General features: G+C 50.1%; 11 protein-coding genes across 11 annotated transcripts; 6 read left to right on the top strand and 5 right to left on the bottom strand.

The window, feature by feature from the left end:
- Positions 1–226: 226 nt before the first annotated feature.
- Positions 227–4,585, bottom strand: N7468_005269 (putative ABC multidrug transporter; the record flags this gene model as incomplete). The annotated part of the gene is made up of 3 exons (XM_058474566.1): positions 227–2,749; positions 2,812–3,905; positions 3,982–4,585. 3 exons carry the CDS (start codon positions 4,583–4,585, stop codon positions 227–229), a joined length of 4,221 nt encoding a protein of 1,406 aa, XP_058330306.1.
- Positions 4,586–7,129: 2,544 nt separating this feature from the next.
- N7468_005270 (2EXR domain-containing protein) lies at positions 7,130–7,948 on the top strand (the record flags this gene model as incomplete). The annotated part of the gene is made up of 1 exon (XM_058474567.1): positions 7,130–7,948. The coding sequence occupies one exon, from the start codon at positions 7,130–7,132 to the stop codon at positions 7,946–7,948; it is 819 nt and encodes a 272-aa protein (XP_058330307.1).
- Positions 7,949–8,413: 465 nt separating this feature from the next.
- N7468_005271 (uncharacterized protein) lies at positions 8,414–9,050 on the top strand (the record flags this gene model as incomplete). The annotated part of the gene is made up of 2 exons (XM_058474568.1): positions 8,414–8,698; positions 8,763–9,050. The coding sequence occupies 2 exons, from the start codon at positions 8,414–8,416 to the stop codon at positions 9,048–9,050; spliced, it is 573 nt and encodes a 190-aa protein (XP_058330308.1).
- Positions 9,051–9,069: 19 nt separating this feature from the next.
- On the top strand, positions 9,070–9,393 carry N7468_005272 (uncharacterized protein; the record flags this gene model as incomplete). The annotated part of the gene is made up of 1 exon (XM_058474569.1): positions 9,070–9,393. The coding sequence occupies one exon, from the start codon at positions 9,070–9,072 to the stop codon at positions 9,391–9,393; it is 324 nt and encodes a 107-aa protein (XP_058330309.1).
- Positions 9,394–10,417: 1,024 nt separating this feature from the next.
- N7468_005273 (uncharacterized protein) lies at positions 10,418–11,382 on the bottom strand (the record flags this gene model as incomplete). Its single annotated transcript, XM_058474570.1, has 3 exons — positions 10,418–10,714; positions 10,765–10,944; positions 10,999–11,382. The coding sequence occupies 3 exons, from the start codon at positions 11,380–11,382 to the stop codon at positions 10,418–10,420; spliced, it is 861 nt and encodes a 286-aa protein (XP_058330310.1).
- A 1,819-nt stretch (positions 11,383–13,201) lies between these two features.
- N7468_005274 (EthD domain-containing protein) lies at positions 13,202–13,759 on the bottom strand (the record flags this gene model as incomplete). The annotated part of the gene is made up of 1 exon (XM_058474571.1): positions 13,202–13,759. One exon carries the CDS (start codon positions 13,757–13,759, stop codon positions 13,202–13,204), a length of 558 nt encoding a protein of 185 aa, XP_058330311.1.
- A 758-nt stretch (positions 13,760–14,517) lies between these two features.
- Positions 14,518–16,207, top strand: N7468_005275 (fungal specific transcription factor domain-containing protein; the record flags this gene model as incomplete). Its single annotated transcript, XM_058474572.1, has 4 exons — positions 14,518–14,543; positions 14,618–14,946; positions 14,999–15,903; positions 15,965–16,207. 4 exons carry the CDS (start codon positions 14,518–14,520, stop codon positions 16,205–16,207), a joined length of 1,503 nt encoding a protein of 500 aa, XP_058330312.1.
- Positions 16,208–16,631: 424 nt separating this feature from the next.
- Positions 16,632–18,815, bottom strand: N7468_005276 (uncharacterized protein; the record flags this gene model as incomplete). The annotated part of the gene is made up of 1 exon (XM_058474573.1): positions 16,632–18,815. The coding sequence occupies one exon, from the start codon at positions 18,813–18,815 to the stop codon at positions 16,632–16,634; it is 2,184 nt and encodes a 727-aa protein (XP_058330313.1).
- Positions 18,816–19,205: 390 nt separating this feature from the next.
- On the top strand, positions 19,206–20,084 carry N7468_005277 (nicotinate-nicotinamide nucleotide adenylyltransferase; the record flags this gene model as incomplete). Its single annotated transcript, XM_058474574.1, has 1 exon — positions 19,206–20,084. The coding sequence occupies one exon, from the start codon at positions 19,206–19,208 to the stop codon at positions 20,082–20,084; it is 879 nt and encodes a 292-aa protein (XP_058330314.1).
- Positions 20,085–20,341: 257 nt separating this feature from the next.
- N7468_005278 (uncharacterized protein) lies at positions 20,342–20,805 on the bottom strand (the record flags this gene model as incomplete). Its single annotated transcript, XM_058474575.1, has 2 exons — positions 20,342–20,664; positions 20,739–20,805. The coding sequence occupies 2 exons, from the start codon at positions 20,803–20,805 to the stop codon at positions 20,342–20,344; spliced, it is 390 nt and encodes a 129-aa protein (XP_058330315.1).
- A 437-nt stretch (positions 20,806–21,242) lies between these two features.
- On the top strand, positions 21,243–22,518 carry N7468_005279 (J domain-containing protein; the record flags this gene model as incomplete). The annotated part of the gene is made up of 4 exons (XM_058474576.1): positions 21,243–21,510; positions 21,570–21,746; positions 21,770–21,823; positions 21,878–22,518. 4 exons carry the CDS (start codon positions 21,243–21,245, stop codon positions 22,516–22,518), a joined length of 1,140 nt encoding a protein of 379 aa, XP_058330316.1.
- Between the last annotated feature and the right edge of the window lie 486 nt (positions 22,519–23,004).

Below are 23,004 nucleotides of genomic sequence, written 5' to 3' on the forward strand. Positions count from 1 at the left end.
AAAGTAACTCCTTAGGCGATAAAAGTCCTTAGAACGATACAGGGGCACATCGAAATTCAAACAACAGTGGAGATTTGGGGATATCATCGAGGGGCCCGATACGCGTTAGATGAAACATGATTAGAGAAACAGAAAGATAAAAGAAATAAAGAAAAAAAAAATCCCCGACGCCCCATGTATGCCCTTCTACAGCTGCTAAACGCAAGCCTGAAGCGAGATATGGCAATCACTCAGCCTTCTTTGACGCCTTGGTACGTAGCTTCATGAGAAGGTAGACGAGCGCGTACGAGCTGAGGGCGAAGATAGCGACGATCCCTATATCGCGCCATCCGTAGTAGTACGCTTTGAGGTTGAGTGTCTTGAGATAGTCACTTCCGTGGGTGTACTCGCAGACCTTGCACTTGTCAGTAGACTCTGGATTGACCAGGTGGGCACTGGCACCCATGCCACGCAGGTAGTTGGCCAGGTAGTCGCCGCAGGTCGATCCGTTCGGAGGACTGAAAATGGCATATTCGCTCTCTTTGCAATGGATGTCGGTGTCCCAGACGGTGAAAACGAGCATACCACCAATGAGGTAGTTGAACGGATTCATCCAGTAGATCCAGTACCGCCAGAATGCTTGGATTTGGCTGTATGGCACCAAGACACCACAGAAAGAGACCAAGGTACCGATAATCAGAGGGTTGATGAGAGAAGCAAAGACCGCATTGGGTGCGTACGCAGCCACGAACTGACCGATACCGGTGTACACGAACTCATACAGAAGCATGATCAGGAAAGTCGCGCCCGCCTTGTTCGAGTCCGTGGGGAAACCCACGGTGTAATACCAGCAAACATAGTACAGGACACCACAGATGCAAAGGTATGGGATCTCGGACACGATCAAAGCGGTGACAAATGCCTTCCAAGAGTACATCTTCGACTTCTTCTCACGTTGCTCGTAGATGGAGCGACGCTCGATGAAGAGGGGCTGTAGCTGGGCGAGGACACCGGGGGCAACAAAGATGAAATTGAAGATGGTAAAGAGACGAAGCTGCATGTCTCCAACGCTGTCACCAATCATCCAGAAAGAGAAACCGTTGAAAAGCGCGGATCCGATGTGGAGAGCAACCTTGTTCATGACATAGTCGGTGTTCCGGAAGAGCGAACGGCTCATGCGGGTAGTGATAACCTTGGTCTGGTACGTGAGTGGGGATGCGAATTCAAGGCCATCGTCAACAAAACCTGGCGGCTTCGAAGCAGCGGTTTCGATGATTTCATCAAGTTCTTGGACGGCCTTCTCGCACTCGGGAGACTTGAGCCACACTTCACTCCAATCCTTTCCTCGACTCAGGTGGCCAGAGACCACATCGATCATGTGCTCGGCGGGGTTAGAGTTGACCGGGCAAGGGGCTCCATACTTGGCAAAGTAGTCCTTCACGGTTCGACCGTTGTCGCCAATTTCACCAAAGTAAACAGTCTTTCCACCAGCAGCGAGCAGAAGCAATGTGTCAAACTCGGCAAAAAGCTGGGCAGAAGGCTGGTGAATGGTGACAAGAACGGCTTGGCCAACATCCGCTAGCTTTCGCAAGAAGCGAACCGTGTTGAAGGCAGACTGTCCATCGAGACCGGAGGTTGGCTCATCCAAGAAGATTAGGATACTCGGCTTGGCGACTAGCTCAACTCCAATAGTAACACGCTTCCGTTGTTCCACACTCAGCCCAGCCCCTGTGCGGCCAATGAGGGTATCTGCGATATCGTGGAGTTCCAGAAGGTCAATGATGGTCTCCACGTATTCCAGCTTCTCACTCAGAGGAGTTTCGCGAGGTTGACGAAGTGCAGCGGAGTCTTGGAGGGCTTCACGGACGGTGTCAAAGGGCTCCAGCACATCGAGTTGCTCACAGTATCCGGCAGAGCGCTGGAACATCACAGGTAGGTCTCGGCCGTCAACCTTGATGGAACCCGTGATTGTCCCGGAGGTCTTTCGTTGAGCAAGAACATCAAGCAGGGTAGTCTTTCCCGCACCGGAAGATCCCATCAGAGCACCGAGCATGCCGGGTTTGACCCATCCAAATACTTTGTCGAGAAGAACACGATCACCTAGGGGGGTCTTAACGGTATAGGTTAGATCCTTCCACGTGAAGACAGAGGTATTACGAATGAGCTGGTTGTCAATATGCTGGGTATCCTTGGCATCCCCATTCGATGGTTTCTGAGACTTCTCATCGAACTGAGACTCTTCATCGGCCTTGATATTCTGAAGATGCTTCCCTAAGCGCTCACGGGGAATGACCAAGGTACTTCCGTCGTCACCGGGGTTCTTCCATCGACTTGTGGCAAGAACCGTTACTGCAACGAAAAGAGCCCACCAAGCCCAGTTGATACCGAAATTGCGCCAGAGGTGGGAGTGGCTGTAGGAAAGAGACGCCAGGTACTGATCGCCAGTGAGTGATGTAGCATCAGGAGAAGCCCCACCAACACCCGAGCAAGCCGCATGGGCCAAATTATCATATCCGGGACCGTGGGGGATCAGGTTGTTGAAAACGCAGGGGATGATTTTGGAGTGAAACTCGTTCGAGAGGAGCGCCTCAAATCCGTATGCGAGAGGGTCAATCCAGTAGATCCAGACAAACCACGGATGCATCTCTGGCTTGTGAATCATGTAACCGGTATACATGATCAGAGCTGCGATGAGAAATCCAGAAACCTTTGAAGCTCCATCGAAAGTCGAAAAGAGGGCACCGACTGCACGAAACAAGGCAGTCATGGTCTAGGGTAATGTATTAGTAGGGAACGGTGGGAAATAGCGGGGCTGGTGGCTCGCTGTCGTACCATTGCGTTGGAGAACACCAGAATCCAGTAAGTGAAGAACGCTCCAGCAGACATGGTGAGGCCAACCATGAAGTAGACGACCACCGAGAACATGCTAACTTGGAACAGGAGAACAGGAATGTCGGCTGCGATCTGAGCAAAACAAAATGCCGCGGGGTGGAAGTATGCGAAAGCCTTGTGCTTGATCAAAACAGGACGACCACTGAAGGAATCTGTGACCTCCGACATGGCTAACAGACTGTTGTACAGGAGCGAGAAGAACAATGCGCCGGATTTGACAAACAGACCGGCAGAGTTGTTAGGGGCAGAGTAGAAGAGTGATCCGGCAATCAAGGCTTGCATCAAAGTCGCAACTTGCTTGACAGTGAAAGAAGCCCTATCTCCCCAGAGAATCTGGTACTGACGAATGACACAAGCCTTGACCTGTTCAGGAAGCCCAACTGTGAAGGGGCTACCCTTGGGAAGACGCTTGGAAGTCTCGAAAGCCACTGCTTTTTTGAATTCCTCAGTGCGCTCTCGAGTGGCATCCTCAGTCGGGTAGCCGTATTCGGCGATCATGCGTTCATGAATAGGCGAATTCTCATAGAGCTCTCGTAGCGCAGCCTTGTTCCGTGGAAATTGGTTCTCGTAGCCATCACGGATGCGACGCTCGTGTGGAACAGTCACACCGGTGAGGAAGTCAGCAACATTAGAGCCCTCACGGCAAACGAAGCCGGCCTCTTCCATGAAAGGGCGGGCTTCGGCCCTGGGCCCATAGTATACCTGCTCTCCCTCGTCGAGAACAAGCACCTTGTCGAAAAGTTCATAGATACCATTACCAGCTTGGTAGAGAGTGACGATAGAGGTGAGACCAAGGGTGTCGGTCAGACCACGAACAATCTTGGTCCACTCCAGGGCTGTGCTTGCATCCAGTCCACGGGTGCTGTTATCCCAGCAGAACACAGATCCACGAGTCGCAAATGTTTCGGCGATCGATACTCGCTTCCGTTCACCCCCGGAGACACCACGCACATATTCATCCCCAACCTTGGTGTCGGTGGTGTGGGGAATGTTCAAGGCTTCGAGAAGGAATTTCTTGGATTCCAGACGGGATGCTTCAGCGGATTCGACGGCGTGTGGAAGCTCGGATGGGACCTTCAGACGGGTCGCAAAGTCAATCGTGTTACCGACAGTAAAGAGTAGGGAAGAAGAGCTCTTCCTCAGTGTTCATGACGATCTCGCCGCGGAACTGCTTGGCCTCCTGGGCATCCATGGAGCCGTAATGGATGTCACCTTGAATCGACTTGTACCCGGCACGGTGATTGGCGAGCATCTTCAAGAGGGTGGTACAGCCGGATCCAGGACGGCCGAGAACGAGGAGCATTTCACCGGGCTTAACACACCCATGGCTGTTGTGGAGAATGGTGCGCAGAGCTGGCTTGTTCCGAGACTCACGGATCTTGGTTGGGATGTTGAACTGCGAGAGCACGTTCTCCTGAACAGCAGCCTCGGCACTGATGACTTCGACATTGAGGTTTTGCCAAGTGACGCCTAGATGCTTATTCTTGAAGCCAGAATCCAGGTCGCGTTGGTGTCGCTGTTTGACTTCTGAAAGAAGACTCCAGCCGTCGTTCATACTTTCGGGGGTGCTTTGGGTCGCGCTGGGTTGTTTGCTTTGTTTGGGAGGAGACTCGTCTCCCCGGATGGTGGACGCGCTTTCGTTCTCATTGATCAGATCAACGGAAGGTTTACGCGCTGCACGGCCTTGGCCATGGTCAGTTGTGGCACCCGCCATGACAACGAGAGTTGTCAGGTCAGGTATCCTAAGTGTGGGGAGAGAAACGTTGAAGAGGGAACACGAAGAAGAAGAAAGTGAGTAACGAGAGAGTAGTAAACGAGAGTGGTAAACAAGAGAGGGTGGTAAATAAGAGAGGTTCAAGGAAGAAAAAAAAAACCCGACCTCCACGCGTTTGTAGTTCACGTTTGTAGTTTTCGTTCTCAGGTGGGTGCGGGCCCTCAAATATCAGCAAAGTTGTCAGTACCTCCGAGCCTCCGGGACTATCTGGGCGCCTAATAGATTACCAACTGCCTTCTTTGGGGGCGGATCAGAATTGCTCACCAGAGAAACACCGGGTGAAAATTCCAGCAGACTAAAATCTGCCCCTTTGGCAAAATGTGGTTTGACGAGCCAAAGCGACCCACGTTTAAAGACCCGTTGTGGATCTGGCACGACGGAACTGGAGACATCTTTTTAGTTAGTTAATTAGCGGGTTGCGCACTCCCGCTGACACATGCGTTCTCCAAAGTCCGTCCATCCGCGGATTAAGTTAAAAGCCACTACACTAGGAGCCCCTCAGGGCTGTTTCAAGGCCCATTCCAATAAGGATATATACGAGTAGCTATATTCCCGTTTCATACTAGTACATGTAGGACGTGTCTAGGGAACAAATATCGTACATCTTGCAAATAGAAATAACAGAACCCTAGTATGATCGGAGGCCCGAGTCGGCGACAAAGTCACAAAGTCCGTCGTTTGCGGTCTTTGACCACGCTTCCGCTGAGTCAGCGGGAGATCCTGGGAGATCATCCCCGGTCCAAGCTCCGTAACCATCAATTTCCCTTTTTGGCGAATCCTGCCGGCTTATGGAAGTGGACAAAGTTTCTCTTCGCTAATGGCTCAATGTGACTGGTCCCCATCAGATAAGCCTCCCACTCCGCAGGGCTGCCACGCCCCTCTCGGTGCATCTATCTTCCCGATCGTGCCTCGTATACGTAGTACTCCGTACTTCGAACCATTTGTTTCACGATAGCCGAGCTGTGACGCAATGATGCTGGGATTTTGGATATGGATTATGCGCAGGGTTAGATCTCCTGTCAGATAAGGCCTTCCGTGTCTGTATGAAGGGGGCCTAGCACTACCGATTTTACGCAAGCTTCACCATGAGATGACTAGCTACGGATAAGCGTGTCAGAATTACGTACGATGTCAGGACTACACCTGGGCACGACTCGCCAGTACGGCTGGTAATAATAATCGTTAAGCAGACCGCCATGCTACTGATATGCGTTGACACATAGAAACCCCCTGCAGAGGAGAGGCAGCTCGGACAACGGAACAAATCGCACAGCCTGAAAAAGGCCAGACCCCTAAAAGCCACGACATCAAACGTGACTCAACGATAATTCCCGGGGCGCAGCGCCAAGCGTGTCGGTACCAGCCCATTCGGCGGACGTCGGAAGTTCGGGGCCCTTCCGCTTCCAGCTCCGTCCTCGGTACATTTTGTGATGCACCCATGTATTTGCTGGTTTCCAATCCCTCGCTGGGTTGAATCTGGTAAAGGGGCTTCACGAATCTCCATCTGCGCCTTGTCGTATGCGTCGACCCTATCATATTGCCTGCTCTCTGGGTCGGCTTCGTATATATACACCTAAGAATTGTCTTGCGCCAAGTCAGCGTTTCCTGCAAGGAGTGCTTGAGTAGTTAATCCTGGCAATGCTTCAAGTTGTTAAGTAGTACGAGCAGTAGTTGGCAGTTCATGGAATATGAGAAAGAACCGCTTCAAGCTAGAGAGCCGTTAACGCTGGTGGCCTAAGGCGCTCAGTCAACCCCAACCATCCCAACCATCCCAACAAGTCAAAGCGAGATTATGTCGGAGAACTTTAACTACATTTCGTCCTACGGGACATATGGTCAAAAGGAAATTCAGAGATGATTAGCATGGCCCCTGCACTAAGGATGACACGCGCGATCAATGAGAAGCTACCATTTTCGAGTATTGTTTTTTTTCTTATCGGACTTTCTTAAGGTATGAATCTATTTTGAAGCTGAAAGACGGCGGCTCAGATGAGAGTTAGCGCGACTTATCATCATTGCTCACATTTTTATATGCCTGGAAATGCCGTCAAGGTCAGACGGAAGCTCAAGATGAGTGTGGCACTGACCATGTCTAAACACGAGTGGGGCATCTAGGGATCCACTCGTTCTGTGGCGACGTCCAAAATGAACATCGTTCACACGCAGAACCATCATCAGTCACACTGGCAGTCTTCCATAACTTGAGCCAGGACCTGGGGGTTGTCATCTGATGGATGCTATTTATCCCTTAGCCATTCAAGAGGGTAAATAGTGACGTCAATCGTTGGCTTACATGAATTTCTCAAATCTCTCACATCTCACAAAAAGCATTTTCGCACTGTCTACAAGCTGAGCCATACATCTTATAACCGAGTGGATCTATCCTGATACATTTAAGCTCAATAATAATTTCTACAGCAGTGGCCTGACCTCGAGCCCACTGTATGGGATCACCAGAATATCCACGTCACGGTGACCTTAACCATGGACAACATGGCTAGCACCTCTAGCTTCCTTCGGTTCCCAGATCTTCCCACTGAACTTCGCTTGAATATCTGGTACCAATGCCTTCCAGAGGACTCGGCCTTATTCTTCTACAAAGAGGGATGTTGGCATGCTCGGAACTTGCCCAACGCCGAGGAAGGTATCCCATCAGAAATGGAAATAACCTTTTTGGACGAGAGGTTAGATCCTGTCAACTTCACTCCTCATATATTATCGGTGAATCAGGAAGCTCGAGAAGTAGCCCAATCTTGGATTCATAGGAAGGCTCTCCAGGGGCGCCTAGAATCGCCGGCAGCTCCACAGCCACCCTATGTTCGTCGATTTGACCGAGATGTGGACACGCTCTATGTTCCACACGAGAAATGGGTGTCTTTCATCTCTGAGATGTTTGACAAAATGTTTGATCCAGACATTGGCACGCAAATTCTCAGGATCCGGACTCATAGCTACAAACGTATTGCCCTACCACTGTCGGTTCTGGAAAGCTTTGACGAATATCCCGATCCAATCGAGACCGTTGTGAAGGAATTCGCACACTTCGATGAACTTGTCATTGTGATCAATTCGCCGCCAGATCTGCCAATGGCGCAGAATGGCTCCCATGTACAGCAAAGATGGGTTCTACAGCATACGCCGATCAAGTTGTTTTGGAAACACGAGGAAGATGCCTCCGCATCAGATCGCCACAGGCTTCCCGAAAATGAGCCTCTGTTCAGTAAAATAAAGGGAGCTAGAAATTCCTTGAGTACAGAACCGCCGGGGCGGGAGGTACGGTTTGTCCGTGCTGCCCGGGCATGACTCTATTCATCAAGCTCAGGCTAGAAGCAAAAAGGTTTCTGAGGGAAACAGAAAAAGATCAAGTATGACACCAGAAAATTGCAGATCAGATGTTGCCTGAGGCCCGGTTTCCATCAACTAGATACAGTAGCCTTAGAACACGAGGATCTCAAAATGGGGTGTCAGTTTCTCAGCACAGGCGCGGGGAGAAAGCGCGTGGTCCAATTTCATGAGGAAGAACGCGGCAAAAACAGAAGGAAAAGAAGCGGTAAATCAACGACCGCCGTGTTGTTGCCCCGATTCAGACGCAAGACGGAGAAGGGAAGGCGAGCAAGTAACTATGGATAGGCATGGGAGAACCGTGACTGAAGGGGCCCCCCCTCTCAGTTGTTTTTCTACTTCCCTGCTCCAGCTTCTCGCATTTCGCTACCAACGCCTTCTTGTTTCTCCCTCCAATCATCCTACTACAAAGGCAACTCAATCTTGATGGCCGATATAGAGAACAATACGGGAGAGTCGCCTCCATTATCCCAGTCGGCTCACTCTGGTGCCGATGAATATGCCTTACCTTCCAAGGTTCGGCCAGAACCCTCTCAAAGCCTGAATCAACAGCCAAACCAATCGAAAACGGGTAATGACAGCGCAGAGGGAGTGCAAGACCACCATCCCTCAGTGGAAAGGGCACTAGAAGCTCTCACGGCCGCGAAAATAACCGTCGTGGAATATGGCGCCCAACCTCTCTACAGATTTGGAAGTCAAGAGCCTCTCGTTGTAAGTGGGCCTTCTCGAGGCCTTGTGGCTGTGCTTTTGAATATTTCCTGCTCATGTCTGTCAGCTTGTGGAGTGGCTCATTCCCGACGAGAGTCTTATTTTTGCTTCACAGATCTTGCTCGAACACGATTTCCCTCATATCCTCTTCCCAACCGAGCATGGGCTGTGGGACCGTGTGCAAGGAGCCCTGACTCATGCCGTTGAGGGGACAGAGCTCACACGTATCCAACTAGTTCCTTTATCTCTATCCGGCCTCAAATTGAGCGAGACAATTGAAGTGCCCTCGACCTTTGCTCCAGAGCTTCGAATCCTCAGCCCTAAGCCCCCCCCAATACATGCGTTCCCTGATTGAATATCTTTTCAAGCTAAAAATGGGAGGAAAGCCTCGTATCCGGCCTGAGAGTGACCTTTTGATGTTTATTTCTGTCTACATTCATCAAGACGAGCCGCGTGCCCTGCGTAATCTTTTTGCTGACCAGGCACGTGGCGATTTGCAACAAGAAAGCACACAAGATTATCAGATGAGGATTCTAGAAGGTATCCAACGCATGCAGACGTGGGACTGGGGCGACACGTCTGAAATACTCACGGAAATTGCCTTCCGCACTGCGCGCGATTGTACCAATATCTGGTTGATAAGCAAGTCTCAGGAGCCGGAGGGCATGTTACGTGTAGTTCCTCAGCTTACTCATTAGATATTCATTGTCTTCCTACTCAGACCGGTGCCTCATGCAAAAAAAAAATAAGAAAAACAGAAAAAAAAAAAAGAAAAAAAAAAAGAAAAAAAGAAATTCAGCTCAATATTCAATTTGCAATCCAATGCAACCTCAGGGGCTTTTTTTCACCGATAGTGGATCATCACGGCGCAAATTCGTGTATTACTAGAATAGGGGGATGGGTAATGACCCTCTTACGGAACATAAACTCATGGCCTATGCTTAAAACTATTTTACTGAGACAATGAAGCAGACAGTTCGGTACGACAAGTCCTACAACATCTCATTCATGGGTTCTTTGAATACTTGGCAAAGCATGAGGCAGAGAGATGTTGTCTTTGAACCGGAATCCAAAGAGAACTTTTAAGACTTTGAGCAGACTCGAGTTAGCATGCTAAGAAGTACGGCCCCAGGACGACCCTTGGGGCCTCGCTCAGTAGTGCCTAGGAATGTTGTACAAAGAAGCGGATACACTGCAATGCTACTCATACTGCTACCTCGGAATCCTAAGCAAAAAGAGAACAACCGATAGAACAGTTGAGGAAAATATTTTCTTTTATCGTTAATGAGTCACGGGACCTAGTGATACAGTAAAGCATATTCCTAATCAAGGAGCATGACAAAATGCCACGACCCATGGTAAATCGAAGAAGTAGAAATGGAAGGTTCAGCAAAAGGGCGAAACCCGGATTATCACGAGCTTGAAGATAGCAGACGGTATGTTTGTTGAGACAAACATCACGGCTGAGCAACCCGCACGAAAACAAACCAGCGTCGAACGAAGTGAAAATTTTTAGCAGAGCAAAAGATCCTCAACAAATGTTGAGCAGATCAGGTAGTCAAGGTAGCCCACAGGGACCAGACCCCACGAAAATAATAGGTACAAAACCAGCGCGCAATTAGGCGAATGAAATCAAAATAAGAATGCTCTTTCGAATCATCAGGGAGGCCCGTATGTCAGACAGCAACTGAGACGTCTCTATTGTAGTCGTCGCTAATGAGTCTAGACATAGCGACGGTGGAATTTGGTGGGGAAAGCCTTCAAGCTGCTGGAGGAGCTCAGGAAAGGCTTGGGGCTCGCAGAGCCCGAGACGGGTACCGAGCTAGTCAGGAAGCCCGAAGACGAGCTGCTGAAAGGCGGTATGGTGTGAGTGCCGTTGCCGAAGGGAGGGGGGTTGGCAGTCACGGTGGGAGTGGTGGGAGCGACTGTAGAGACAGTGGCAGTGGGCGCATCGCCATGTCCATGATGTCCATCCTCCTGCTCGAGATTCTGTCCAGCGGCGTCGGTGGGACCAGCATTCTGACTCGGGTTAGGATATGATATCAATCGGGATTTTTGGTAATACGTACAACAGTCACGGTTTCAGTGGCAGTGACAGTGACAGTGGCGGGGTTGCAGCCGCTGCCAGTATCCTTGCCACTAGCAGTCACAGTGGGGACCACAGTAATAGTCAGAGTGCTAGTCGAGGTGCCTTCGACAGTAGTGGTCTGTTGAACACGGTTCTCACCGCCAGCATTGAGAGTCTCAGACTATCAAATGATTAGTAAGGGAAAGCCTAGTTAGACATTTGAGGTGGGACGAACAGCAGTGACAGTGTGGACATCGGTAGCAGTCCGGTGAATAGTGGTGGTCACAACGCTGGTGGAAGTACCGGTGCCCAGGGTGTAAGTGACGGTAAGATCGGTGGTGCTGCCGGTACCAGACTCGGTGGAACCAACCCCAGCACTGCTGCTGCCAGGGCCCAGAGGAATAGAGCTGATAGGAGTCGAAGACACAATAGAGCTGGAGGAAGATTGCAGGGGAGTGGGGGTGACGGTGTAAGTCGAGGTCTGCAGCGAGCTGGAGGGTGCAGTGCCGTTGACCCCACGGACGCGGTTCAAGTGACGAGCGTGCAGGTTGTGGACCTCGGCGTTGCTAACAGTAACCAGAGAGGCCACCAGGCCGAGAAGGAACGTGTTGGCGTGCATGTTGTTGAGAATGGAAATGACAGTCAATGTCGAAAGCGAAGGTGAAGCGAGCAAGTGCTAAAGAGCGTGAAGAGGCGAAGTCAATTCGCGACTTGAAAAGAAAAGAACGTGAAAAGAAGTCTCCCAGAGATCAAGAGAAGGTGGTGCAAGCTTAGAAGAAAAGAAGAGATGAAACAGGCGAGAGGTTCATAATAAATGACCGCCCAAGATCATTTCGTGCCACCCCCACTCCCAAGTCTAGTCGGTACACCATGTATTGATCGGTATTACCGGGTGAAGCCGAGTGGACCTCAATTTCAAGCTGGTTGATTGCGTCTGGATAACTCGAATGCCTCAATTTTCCACTCTTCCACCGTTTCAGGCACTATACGGTGATTGGTTGGGATCCACTGGGCGCAGGGGACCCGCCCACCAATCAGTCGCCACCCGTTACCTTTAATTTCACCCTCGCCTAACCAACTGCTGCCGGAGATTTAGCGATTGCACAGTCTCCATCACAGTGTGGCCCCAGCACTGATTTCATTGGGCCCATGTTTACTTTCCTTTTCTTTGATGCGATACTAGTCTATCCTATGTATTTCATTCGCTCTCTGGGCTAAAGTCAAAAATTTCTGATCAACATTACAAGAGGGCGAACGTCTCTGGAGCGCCCGGGTGAGATATCCGCACCTCGCAAGACTTCGCGAGGCCTCGCAGGAAGTAATCCGCGACATGCATGATCTGAAGGGCTGATCAGCACCGTCAAGTCCATGGGCTCAACATTCCTGGCAGAGAAGGTCGATATCAGCGGAAGGTTATTCTCTTCGCCCGATCCCTCGGACTGTTTCAGCTTGCCGGTAATCAGGCGGTATCATTACCAGGCCTTACAGGTAGCGGCGGTGTCAGTGTTTCACATAGAATCCCCCGCCACTGAACACATTGCTACGCCCTCAGGGTATCAAGGGGGTCCCACTTCCCTTCATCTCGAGTGAAGCTCTCGTGCCTCGTAACGAAGCCAGGACGTTGTCTAGACTCGGCATGTAGATGAAGTCCCAAGAAAGCCTTCTTCTCGGAAGCCCGAGTACCACACCCTCGGAGCCCCGGGTGGAGATGATAGCAGCGGTCGCATATAGCGCACGGAGAGCATTCCAGAACCTGTGCCCCTAGCGGTCACGATTCGCAGATCGAAAGGCTGGAGCCCGTATCGACATGTCGAGGCGAGTCCTAATAATTTCATGAGGCTGGGACTAGCCCAGTTGCCCAGGCTTATGCAGTATGGCTCCCTTTGTCGCCACGGCGATGTTCTACGACTCATGTTCTACGACTCGTCTGCTCGAGTTGGCAACTCGTCAGAGATTGATTCGGGAAACTTTGGAAGATATTCAACGATAAGAGTGTGATACGGGTAGTTTCTCGCGCAAATTTCGTCATCGACGAGGTCTATCCACATTTACGGAAAAAGTTTCTGACTTGAAACGCCAGGGGCGAACCCAGCCAGGCCGCACAAACGCGTTCCAGGTTGTTGCATATGCAGTCGCGTTTATGTTTTGGCGCGAACGACTGGCCCTCGCACGACTGAGACAGCAGTGCAGCAGTGATGCTGGCCTGGGTTTCCCCCCCGAATATACTGAGACAAGTAGACACTACTAAGGAATAATCGGGATCAAGTCCGATGGTCTACGTACAGTATACTGTTTTATTAACTTCCATAGGATCGCGGTTCTGATAAGGAGATTTTCTAGTTGGCGAGATTCAAATGTGATTGCCTCTGCGTCGTTCAATCTCTTCCATCACTTCTGGTCTCTATGAAGTAGAGGGATGCCTCTGATGGTAGTCATCTCTATCTAGTAGTCTCAGTCACATCCCCCAACTTTGCAATAACCAACTTAGACTTATCGAGGAACTTCTCCTCATCCGCAGCAATCCGGGCAGCTGCCTCCGGCGCATACACCTTGGCACTGAATGCGTTGAGCTCTGCTTCATCGGAAAATGTCAGCTCAGCGTACACGTCAAAGTCGAAGTCGGACTGCTGGCCAACAAGGACCGCAGCGGGCGTGGTGGCATTGCGGGTAGAGGCGCCCTCCGGGGAGGTGTCGACGGCGCTGCGGGCGATGTAGCTGCGTCTGTGGGACAGCGGGAAATCAGGCCCTGATATCTCTTTTATGAGCTCTACATGAGCTTCGTAATGCCTTTTGAATTCATCCGGTGAAAGACCGGGTTTGCGGTATGCGTAGACCACCGCTCGGACGGACATAGCGAGGAGGACGGACTGCTGTGGGACAAAGGGACGGCTTTTTGTCTTGATTTGGAGGAAGAATGACAAGGCCTTTTTCCAGCAAATGTATACAATGTTTGTAGGATCACTTCGCCAAAACGCGGCGTGGTTAGCGCGGGGCATTTCAGGCCCCCACTAAACGATTGCGACCTTGTAGTTCGTGGGGTCCTTTGATCTGATAGCATATCGAATCTTCCGCTGCTATCCTTTTAGGTCCAACTTATGGCGCACACATCAAGGGTATAGGCAATCCCGACATCGAATGATCCTGATCCGGCGTCCTCCATGCAATCGTACGAACCACGAACTCAAATTTCATCATCTTTTATCTGATACTTTAGGCAAGAATTTTCCCTCATAAGGATCAATACCTGTACTAGAGCTGCAATAAATTCTGAGTACACAGCATCATTCTCTTTGTACGTATTCGATCTCTGTCTCATCAACTGAAAGTTTCTAGCTTCGAGGATCAATATTTCTTCGGTCGCCGCACCAAAAACTTGGTCAATCTTAAAGCTTTATGCTGGAATAACTAAACGCATAGTCTTGCTGTTCATTGGAAGAGAATGATAGGTTGATTCACCTAGAATTCGCTGTATTTTACGTGTTGTTCCAAAGCAGGAAGGATAACCGCGGCTAAGCCACCGCAGCCCCGCCAAAGTGCAAAGAATGCGGGCCTGGTCCTCCGCCCCCGTAAATTGTTCCCCGCCTCTCAATGACTACGCAAATAGACAATTGAGTGACCATTACCCAATAGTGGGGTCCTCTATAATTATAGTTTGTCATCTGTGACGCAAAAAAAAAGGGTTGGCTTTTCTTTCCTCACAGAAATCTCCTTCCAGTCACTCTCCAGGGGTTCCCTCTCGAGTCGGAGAGAGACGATGGCTTCGCGAAAGAATTCCTCCAGGTTAGTCCTCCTTCAGTGACATGGCTTATTTGGGATCCTCGAAAACCAGGGCTCATCGATTGGACCATAAAAAGTGCGTCGCCCTCACCAGATCAGGTCTTTCTTGATGCGTGTACTGTTTACTTTCGCCATTGTCACAACAAACCATTCAGCTTCTTCAATGCTATTCTATTTGACCAGAAGGTTCATAATAACCAAGCACCTCTCCATCTGCGATTAGCTCTGATTGCATCAGCCACTCGCTACTCATCCTCGTCCCAGTGGAAGGAAAGGAAACAGAGCACGATCGATGGCTATGCTGAGGGCTCGTGGAAGATAATCACAGCACCAAATGTCATAGACGAGAGTGACGATGTAACAGTGATACAATCTCTTGCCTTGCTTGGTGTAATCGACGCAACAGGTAAGCTGTATCGTCCCAGGAGAGATAGTTGCAGCGCTGAGTTATATTGCAGCGGGGCGACGGCGCCATGCCTGGGTGAAAATTGGGATGGCAATTCGAATTGCACAAGATATGCAGATGATGTTTGAACCGAGTCCCGAGCTTCCAGATCTGGAACAAGATGAGCGCAGAAATCTCTTTTGGTCCTTATATCTTCTTGACCGATTCGTTTGCTGCTCTTTTCAACGACCGCCTGCGATCCACGATTCCGACTGCCTCCTAAATTTAGCCACACATCACCGCAATGGCAAGATGATACCTCCTCTAACCCTGGCGAAGCTACTTACAGCTCGAAATCGAAAGGAGCTCCCCTCATCAGGCATGTTTGGCGTCAGTACCGGGCTAGCCGCCCTCCTTGGAAGAACTATCAGCTGTATGATGAGGAATCCCCAAGTGGAATTGCCATGGACCCCAGGATCCACGTACCGTGCAATATATCAAGACTTGGAGTACTTCAAAGAGATCGCAGTCAAGAATGGACCTGGGCTTGCCGAGCCGAACCAAGCACGCCCGATGGCTGATCCTCCCAATCCAGATCGCGAGCAGATTGCGCATATGATCCTCTCAAATACGCTTTATCATCTTGCCAATTGTATCTTGGCCCATCCATTCTTGGTTGCACTGAAAATTCAGTCTATCCCATCCGCTGATATACCTGAGACCTGGCTAGAAGAAACCCGGTCGAGATGCGTTGAACATGCTGGATCCCTCATCACGGTTCTTGTCGAGGCAAAAGCTGCAGGGTACATGCCCATAACTTCTGTCTATAGCTATTGCATGCTGGTGGCAAGTACAGTACACGCTCTTTTCATTTACAGTGAGGCCACATCCACGCGAGAAGGGTCCGCTAAGTACCTAAAGATGTCTTTGAGCTACCTTTCAGAGATGTCGGAGCTATGGGACAATGCTCAGATCATGGTAAGACTAATCAGGGATACATCAAGACCCTGCCATTATGTGACTGATGAAACTCTGCTAGTCTAACGCACTGAAATACTTCATTGTCCAATGCTCCCGCTACAGCAGCATACTATTGCACGGCTTTCCCTCTTCTTACCGAACTAACAGAGACCGAAATTTCAATCCTAAGATCAATCGTGGACTACTGGGCAATGATGGATCCACTAAACCCAGTTTTCAGGATGGGAAACCTCAGATCAACCGCAACAGCAGATTTGGAAGAGATCAACCTTGCCTATATGACGCCGCCTCGGCCAGTTGATCTTTTTCAAAACATCAGCTTCGAAAAAATAACACAGGAGGCTGCTCAGCATCATTTGTTAGATACAGATCTTTTTCTCCCGTTTCCAGTCTCGACCCTGTCGCCGTTACCCTCCGATCACGCGGGCTCACCAAGATGGGACTTAGACAATGAGCTTAACGCGATGAAAAACTAGGTATGGTGGTCTTCATGAGTATCTCAACTTATGACTCAATGGTGTGGGGCCAATTCCTAGTACTGGGGCATTGATACTAGAATAATAGGATCACCGTTTAGATCTCCTATCGATGACCTATCGCGAAGCTCCACGAAAATATCGCGTGTCGCACGAGTAGAATTTCTACCAGTAAATACCAAGAAAAATACGGATATCCTGCTAGTACAAATGCCGGCCTAATTGAATCCGCCACGAGATGTGACATTATTAACATGTGCCACTATCCGAAGGACCTTCCTCTTCTGGATAGAAGAGATATTGATTTATCAAATTCCAATCCATACTTCCTTCTTCTAGCGGCATGTTCAAAAGGTTCTCCAGGGGTTGAAGATAGCCTTGAAAGTTTTGACTTCCAATATCAGACCCCGAGGTGTTGCTCGTAATAATTCCGTCGTCATTTTCAGATGATGGGGGGTTATTCATCAGCAGACTGGTATGGGCTGAAATCGAGGAACCAGGCATCTCTGTTTCATGTTTGGCAGAGATCACTCTATTTGGGCTTTCGCGGCGCTTTGTCTGGGCGAGGATCGCCCCCAGAACATTCGCGGCGTGGCCATGATCGCGGGCATCTTTGCTGGAACTGTAGATATGATGCGAAATCTCAAGCGCCCGGATTTTGGCTTGACGATCAGATGCGTTCGTCGTAGTTGGACTCGAAAGTGATAGTTCCAAACAGATCACCATAGCAGCGAACAAGAACGTGTGTTTTGTAAGTCCGGCAAGCATGTAGTCTTCGTGCTGCAGGCGTCCGAAGGGCTGGCGCTCTGACTCAACACAGGCCTGTTGATCAAGAAGTTCCATGGCTGCTGCAACACAAACTGCTCTCTGTAGGTCATATTGAGGGTTCTCCCGCTGAAATGTCAGATATATGCGATGGAGAATACAAACACATCGCAGATGGAATTGCTCTATCATGACGCGAAACATGATCACATAGCTGGGATCTGAAAAGTTTGTGCTAGTGATAGGCCTCCACTTGAGGTTGTTGGGAACGTTCTGGCGAAGTGTGCGGAGGTCTCGGTCCACTTGCTGGATCGCATCATGGTCCGGGGGCCCTGTGGACAGCACTAGACGAGTGACGCGTCGGAATAAACGAGTTTGAGCTGCTTTATGGTGATAAAACTCCATTTTGCCTGGTAGTACACCTGGGACAGTCGCAGGCAGAATAGGACAGTCCTCACTCAAAGCTTCATCGTCCACACTGCTCGGCATATCTGTATCGCATTCATCTTCGTGAATGATACAAGGCATTCCCAGTTGATAAGAATAGAGTACATCACATCCTTCAATCCAATACCATACTCGACGGCGCATCTCAGCATCGAACGGAGACATTGTACGGCTTAGACGTCGTGGATCTCGATGATATCCCATTCGCTGCGCCTGTCTTGTAGCGAGACTGAATAAAGACCAAATCCCAGGATTGACATCGCCAGTTTGCATGGTACAAGCAGAACAGTACATCAAAAGCGACTCGATGCTGTATGGCTGTATTTTCAAGTAGTCTCCTGAAATTAAACATTGCGCAGCTCTTTTCAGGAATTGAGATGGGTGTCTGTCGGATGACAAGAGATCGGGTACATTTGAACCGTCCGAGGTTGTTTTCCAAGCTATAAAGAGGATAGAAAAGAGTATACTGAGCCATAGAAAAGAAGTCGACGAGGGTTCAGAAGACAAGGCCTTGAGTTCACGCTCGAACTTTATCGTGTGAATGTATGGAGCCGCCATCAGTTTCTTGCTGAAATAGATAGCCAAGAGACGCTCAGTTGTCTGCCATGATGGCAGCACATCCAGAGCCCCCCGCAGCGACAACGGCTTGACCTGGGCAGTTAAAATCATGCTGGGTCCTTCGCTATTCATTTCTTCCCATTCAGGCTCTGGGGCTTGGCTTACCCCAAGGCCGAGAGAATCTTCTACCTTTTTGATCCTTTGAATGAGTTCTTTCCAATGCGTTGCGCCGAGGTACTTGCTCAAATCGTCATTTTTAGTGTGACTTGCCGGAGAAAAAGGGGTTGGAGGAGCGCCGACAAGCTTTGTGAATGAATTAATATCTCGCTCCTCAGGTGCTGGGGGAGGTATTCCGATATTTGCACTCGTTGAGGGCTCCGAGCAGCCAGCCATAGAGTAAGCCAGCTTCTCTAGTCTTTCTAACTTCTGAGAGGCCGTCTCGAGGCTGCCATCCGAGACTTTGCGTCTTCTGTGTTTGGAAAATTCGCATTCCTCCGGGTGACCCCTGCGGATACACGAAATGCAGGGGTTCTGGCGGTCACATTTGATCTTGCGTGCTCGACACCTTGTACAGGATATAGTTTGGCGGTTGCGCTTTGTACCACGCCGTGCATCCTCATTTGGGAGTGCCCTGAAAACGCTTGTCGATCCATGGTAATCCATCTTCACATTCACGAGAAGAGAAGATCTTCAAGGGGTTGAATTTGGAGATGGTGTGTTAGAAGTCAATAGCGGAGATATAGAATTACCGGATAAGGAAGCCTTTATCTCCGCTCAAATTTCTGGGGAAATAAAATCCGGTGTCTTCGAAACCCGAACAAAGCCCTTTATAATATGACATAGACTATAGTCCAGTACTCTGAATACGAAGAGACATGTATAACGAGTCAACATGCCCCTTAATCCAAATACGCAGGACTTGATGACCGAATATCCTGACTAGCGAAGCAATAGCTAAGTTAGTATGCAGACTGCCGAAGATAAAAGTGGGGCGGGCGGTTTCTTATCGTCCATATCGCATCTTCGTGCCTCCTCAACATCACAACTATCGCAATGGCCTCGTTTCGAACCCTGCGAGCACAATATGCATCACTGTTGCCGCGATTTAATGCCTCTACCAAAGACTTCGAGGTATTGAATACTGTCTCTGCCGGCCATGCCACTCCACCTGAAGTCCTCTATGTGCTTGACTCGTCTTTCAATCCTCCAACCCGTGCACATCTTCGCATTGCAAGCACCGCGCTACTGGAGCGACTCGAACCAAGCAGTCGCCTCGTGCTTCTGCTTGCTACCCAAAATGCAGACAAGCCACCAAAGCCTGCCTCTTTCGAGGACCGACTTGCAATGATGGAATTGTTTGCACAAGACCTTCGCTCTCATTTAGCCAGCATGAGCGGAGCCACTGGCAACGACGCACAGGCCAAAGATAGCATTCCCGCAATTGACGTCGGGGTGACGAAGAAGCCTTACTTCATTGATAAAGCCTCGTCCATTGCCTCGTCAGGTGTATATCCAGTTTCACTCGAGCAGATCCATCTCACTGGATTCGATACCTTGATTCGCATCTTTAACACCAAATACTATCCTCCAGAACATACACTTCAGGCTCTCGCTCCCCTATTTTCACAGCACAGGCTCCGCGTCACTATGAGGACTGGAGATGAATGGGGGACCCAGGCCGATCAAGAGGAATCCCTCCATCGCCTCGCTCGAGGGGACCGAGAAAGCGAGGGTGGAAAGAAGGAATGGGCGGAGCGCATCCGCCTTGTCGAAGGTAAAAAGCCGGGCGATCCTCCAGTCAGCTCAACCAAGGCACGCGAGGCGGCACAGTCGGCTACCCAAGACTTGGAGTGGTTAGTTCCAGAGAATGTGCGGCAGTTTATGCTGTCAGAGAAGCCATACACGACTGATTCAGCGGAGCCGGTCGTCTGAGTCCACCGATAAATACGAACACTGTACCAGAAGACATTACATAGATCCATCAGTAATCGCTGACCGGACAATAGAATATGAGATCCTGTTGGAATTCTTTTTTTTTTTGACAGAATTGATACAGATTAACAAAGTGTCAACGTAACGCCGCATACCCGCCTATTTGAACACCGAAGAAGACCTCTCAGATTGGGCATATATCGTACAGTCTCGAGGTTGTAAGATTACATCGCCTCTCGCGACTCTCACGAGAAACTTCAGTTTTCCTCCTCCCGCTTGCCAAGGGTGTATGCAAGCCCGCCTCCAACCATATTGACCAGGCACAAGGCCATTGTTCCACCACGCACAACTCCGCGAACTCCGAACTTCTTCATCATAGGCTGCCGGCGCCGGCTAGCAAGAAGCAGATATAATCCTGACCATGCTGCGCTAATACCGGCGGTATCCTTCTTGTAGCCCTGGAGGTTCGCATAGCTGGTGAGGAGGAGGACAGGTGGGAAGATCATAGGAAAGAATTGGAATGGTCGCGCATGCTGTGCGAAGATGAGGGAGGCAAGGAGAGTTGGCGGGAATGAATTTTCTAGATTGATAGGCCTGTCAGCAATGTTATACGATCGGATGTCTTTTTTCCTCAGCAGGAACAGGTAGACTAACCACCCCACGCTCTAAAGCGTTGCACCAGCGTTTGCTTGGTATTCTCCAAAGTCTTGTTGTCTGTCATGCTTGCCCAAATCGAAGATCGACGCTTGCGGACGGGATCAGTGGAAGTTGGTGTTATTGCGGTAAGACTTTCAAGCAATTACAGGCCCTTTGACCCACGTGCTCTATAAGAGATGGAGAGCGAAGTTCTTGGTGTCGTGGGGAGAAGTTGGCGGACGTCCGTATCGACCGGATAAGGGCACGTCGCTTCGGCTTGGCAAAGCCACCTAAGATCGATTGGCATCTTTTCCCTCTATCGCCTCCCGAGTCACCCACCTCGTATCCGTGAACTTGCGCCGGCCTTGTTTAGGCTGATATTCGGACACTTTGTGTCTCTAAGGGCTTGGCTTCTCTGTCGGCCTCTTTGGGGAGACTGCCCCTTTGTCTATGGTCTCACGCTACCAGCCCGCTTCCTCCGCTTGATTTGACAACCCACGTCAACAAACCTCTCCAATCGCGATGCCCTCGGCCTCAGCGTCAGGCAGCGATGCCAACGGAGGTGCTCGCTCGCGCGAACATAAACAGGGCAACCAGGATCGAAAATACACACCGGAACAGAAGGCGGCTGTGATTCGCATACGAAAATGCGGCAGCACTGATTTCTACGAGATCCTATCGATCGAGCGCTCGGCGACTGATAATGAGATTAAAAAGGCATATCGCAAACAGAGTCTGTTGACGCACCCAGATAAGAACGGCTACGAAGGTGCCGATGAGGCCTTTAAAAGTGAGTAGATGCAAGGATTGGACGGATGAGGCATACGCGTCTAACACCTCTTTTCTCAGTGGTTTCCCGCGCATTCCAGATTCTTTCCGATGCGGACAAGAAGTCTCGCTACGACAAATTTGGCGGAGACCCTGATAGTAGATTCAATCCTGGTCCCAGTGCAGCAGGCGGCTCGTCGCCATTCGGTGGTGGTGGTGGATTCGGAGGTGGTTTCCCCGCGGCGGTGCCGGGCCGGGGTTTGATGAAGAAATCTCCCCAGAAGAGCTCTTCCAGCGGTTCTTTGGTGGTGGATTTGGCGGCGGTGGTGGTTTTGGTATGACTTTGAGAAAATGTGCGCTCAAGCCTCGTTGCTAATAATGCTCTCCAGGCGGACCCCAATTTATCTTCAACATGGGAGGAGGACCGGGATTCCGAGTGCACCAGTTCGGTGGTGCCCAACCACGGCGAAGACCTCGCGCGACGGCGGCTGGTCAATCAGACGTACGCCCGGACCCTTGGCATATTGTCCGACAGCTACTGCCGCTTATTCTTCTTTTCCTCCTCCCCCTCCTTTCATCTCTGTTCTCAGGGTCGAGCAATCCTTCCCCGGCCTACCGATTTGAGACTGCGAAACCTCCACACACTCTGGGACGCACCACACCCAGGCTCAACCTCAACTACTTTGTGAATCCTGCGGATGTCGAGGACCTGAGTCCGAAGAAACTTCGTCAGTTAGACCATAAAGTTGAGCAAGACTACGTGACCACTGTCCGATTTCAGTGCGAGACGGAAGTGCGTCAGCGGGAGAGAATGATACAGGAGGCACAGGGTTGGTTTTTCCCAGACGTTGAGAAGATGAAGCAAGCACAAGCCATGGAGCTGAAGAGTTGCCGCAAATTTGATGCCTTGAGGGGGGATTGTTTAAGGTTGTTTCCAGGGTTGCAGGTTTCCATCCTTTGCAGGCTTAGCTTTGCATATGTCTTATTCATCTGGGATGGACGGCATCATTTGGGCCCCTTTGCTTCCTAATATCAGTCCCTACCCAGGGCTTTCTCCTTTCTACCCCTGCATATCTGTGTATAGGATTCCTTCGAAATGCATTGGGTTTCACGAATGTTATATCGAGATCTTGGCGTCACTGGTGATGTTTAAAGAGCTCCCTCTGTCTACTAGTAGTTAATTTAGGGCTTTGCTTTGAATGAGACTTTATGTTGTTCGATCTAGTGACTCAACATAAGATGAATGCTACTCGTTGAGCTTGTAAGTAGCATGCGCTAGATGAGTGTTGGAGGCGCTGTATGCTTAGTAAAGTGGCATCATATGGAGCAGAAGGAATCTCGGCGATCATGACAGAAACTCCGCGCTCACCCTGCCCCATTTGCTTTCTTAGTTAGACCAGTATAGGAGTTGGATACCGGAGGAAACTGCAATCGACATCTGGCCCACACTATTGTCGTCGATCATACACGAGCCACAGCTGTAATAGGGAAAACACATTTGACTCGTCAAACACTC

Source organism: Penicillium chermesinum (genome assembly GCF_028974085.1).
Source record: "Penicillium chermesinum strain IBT 19713 chromosome Unknown utg000004l:1.0-3345178.0:1.0-3348027.0, whole genome shotgun sequence".
Lineage (NCBI taxonomy): Eukaryota > Fungi > Ascomycota > Eurotiomycetes > Eurotiales > Aspergillaceae > Penicillium > Penicillium chermesinum.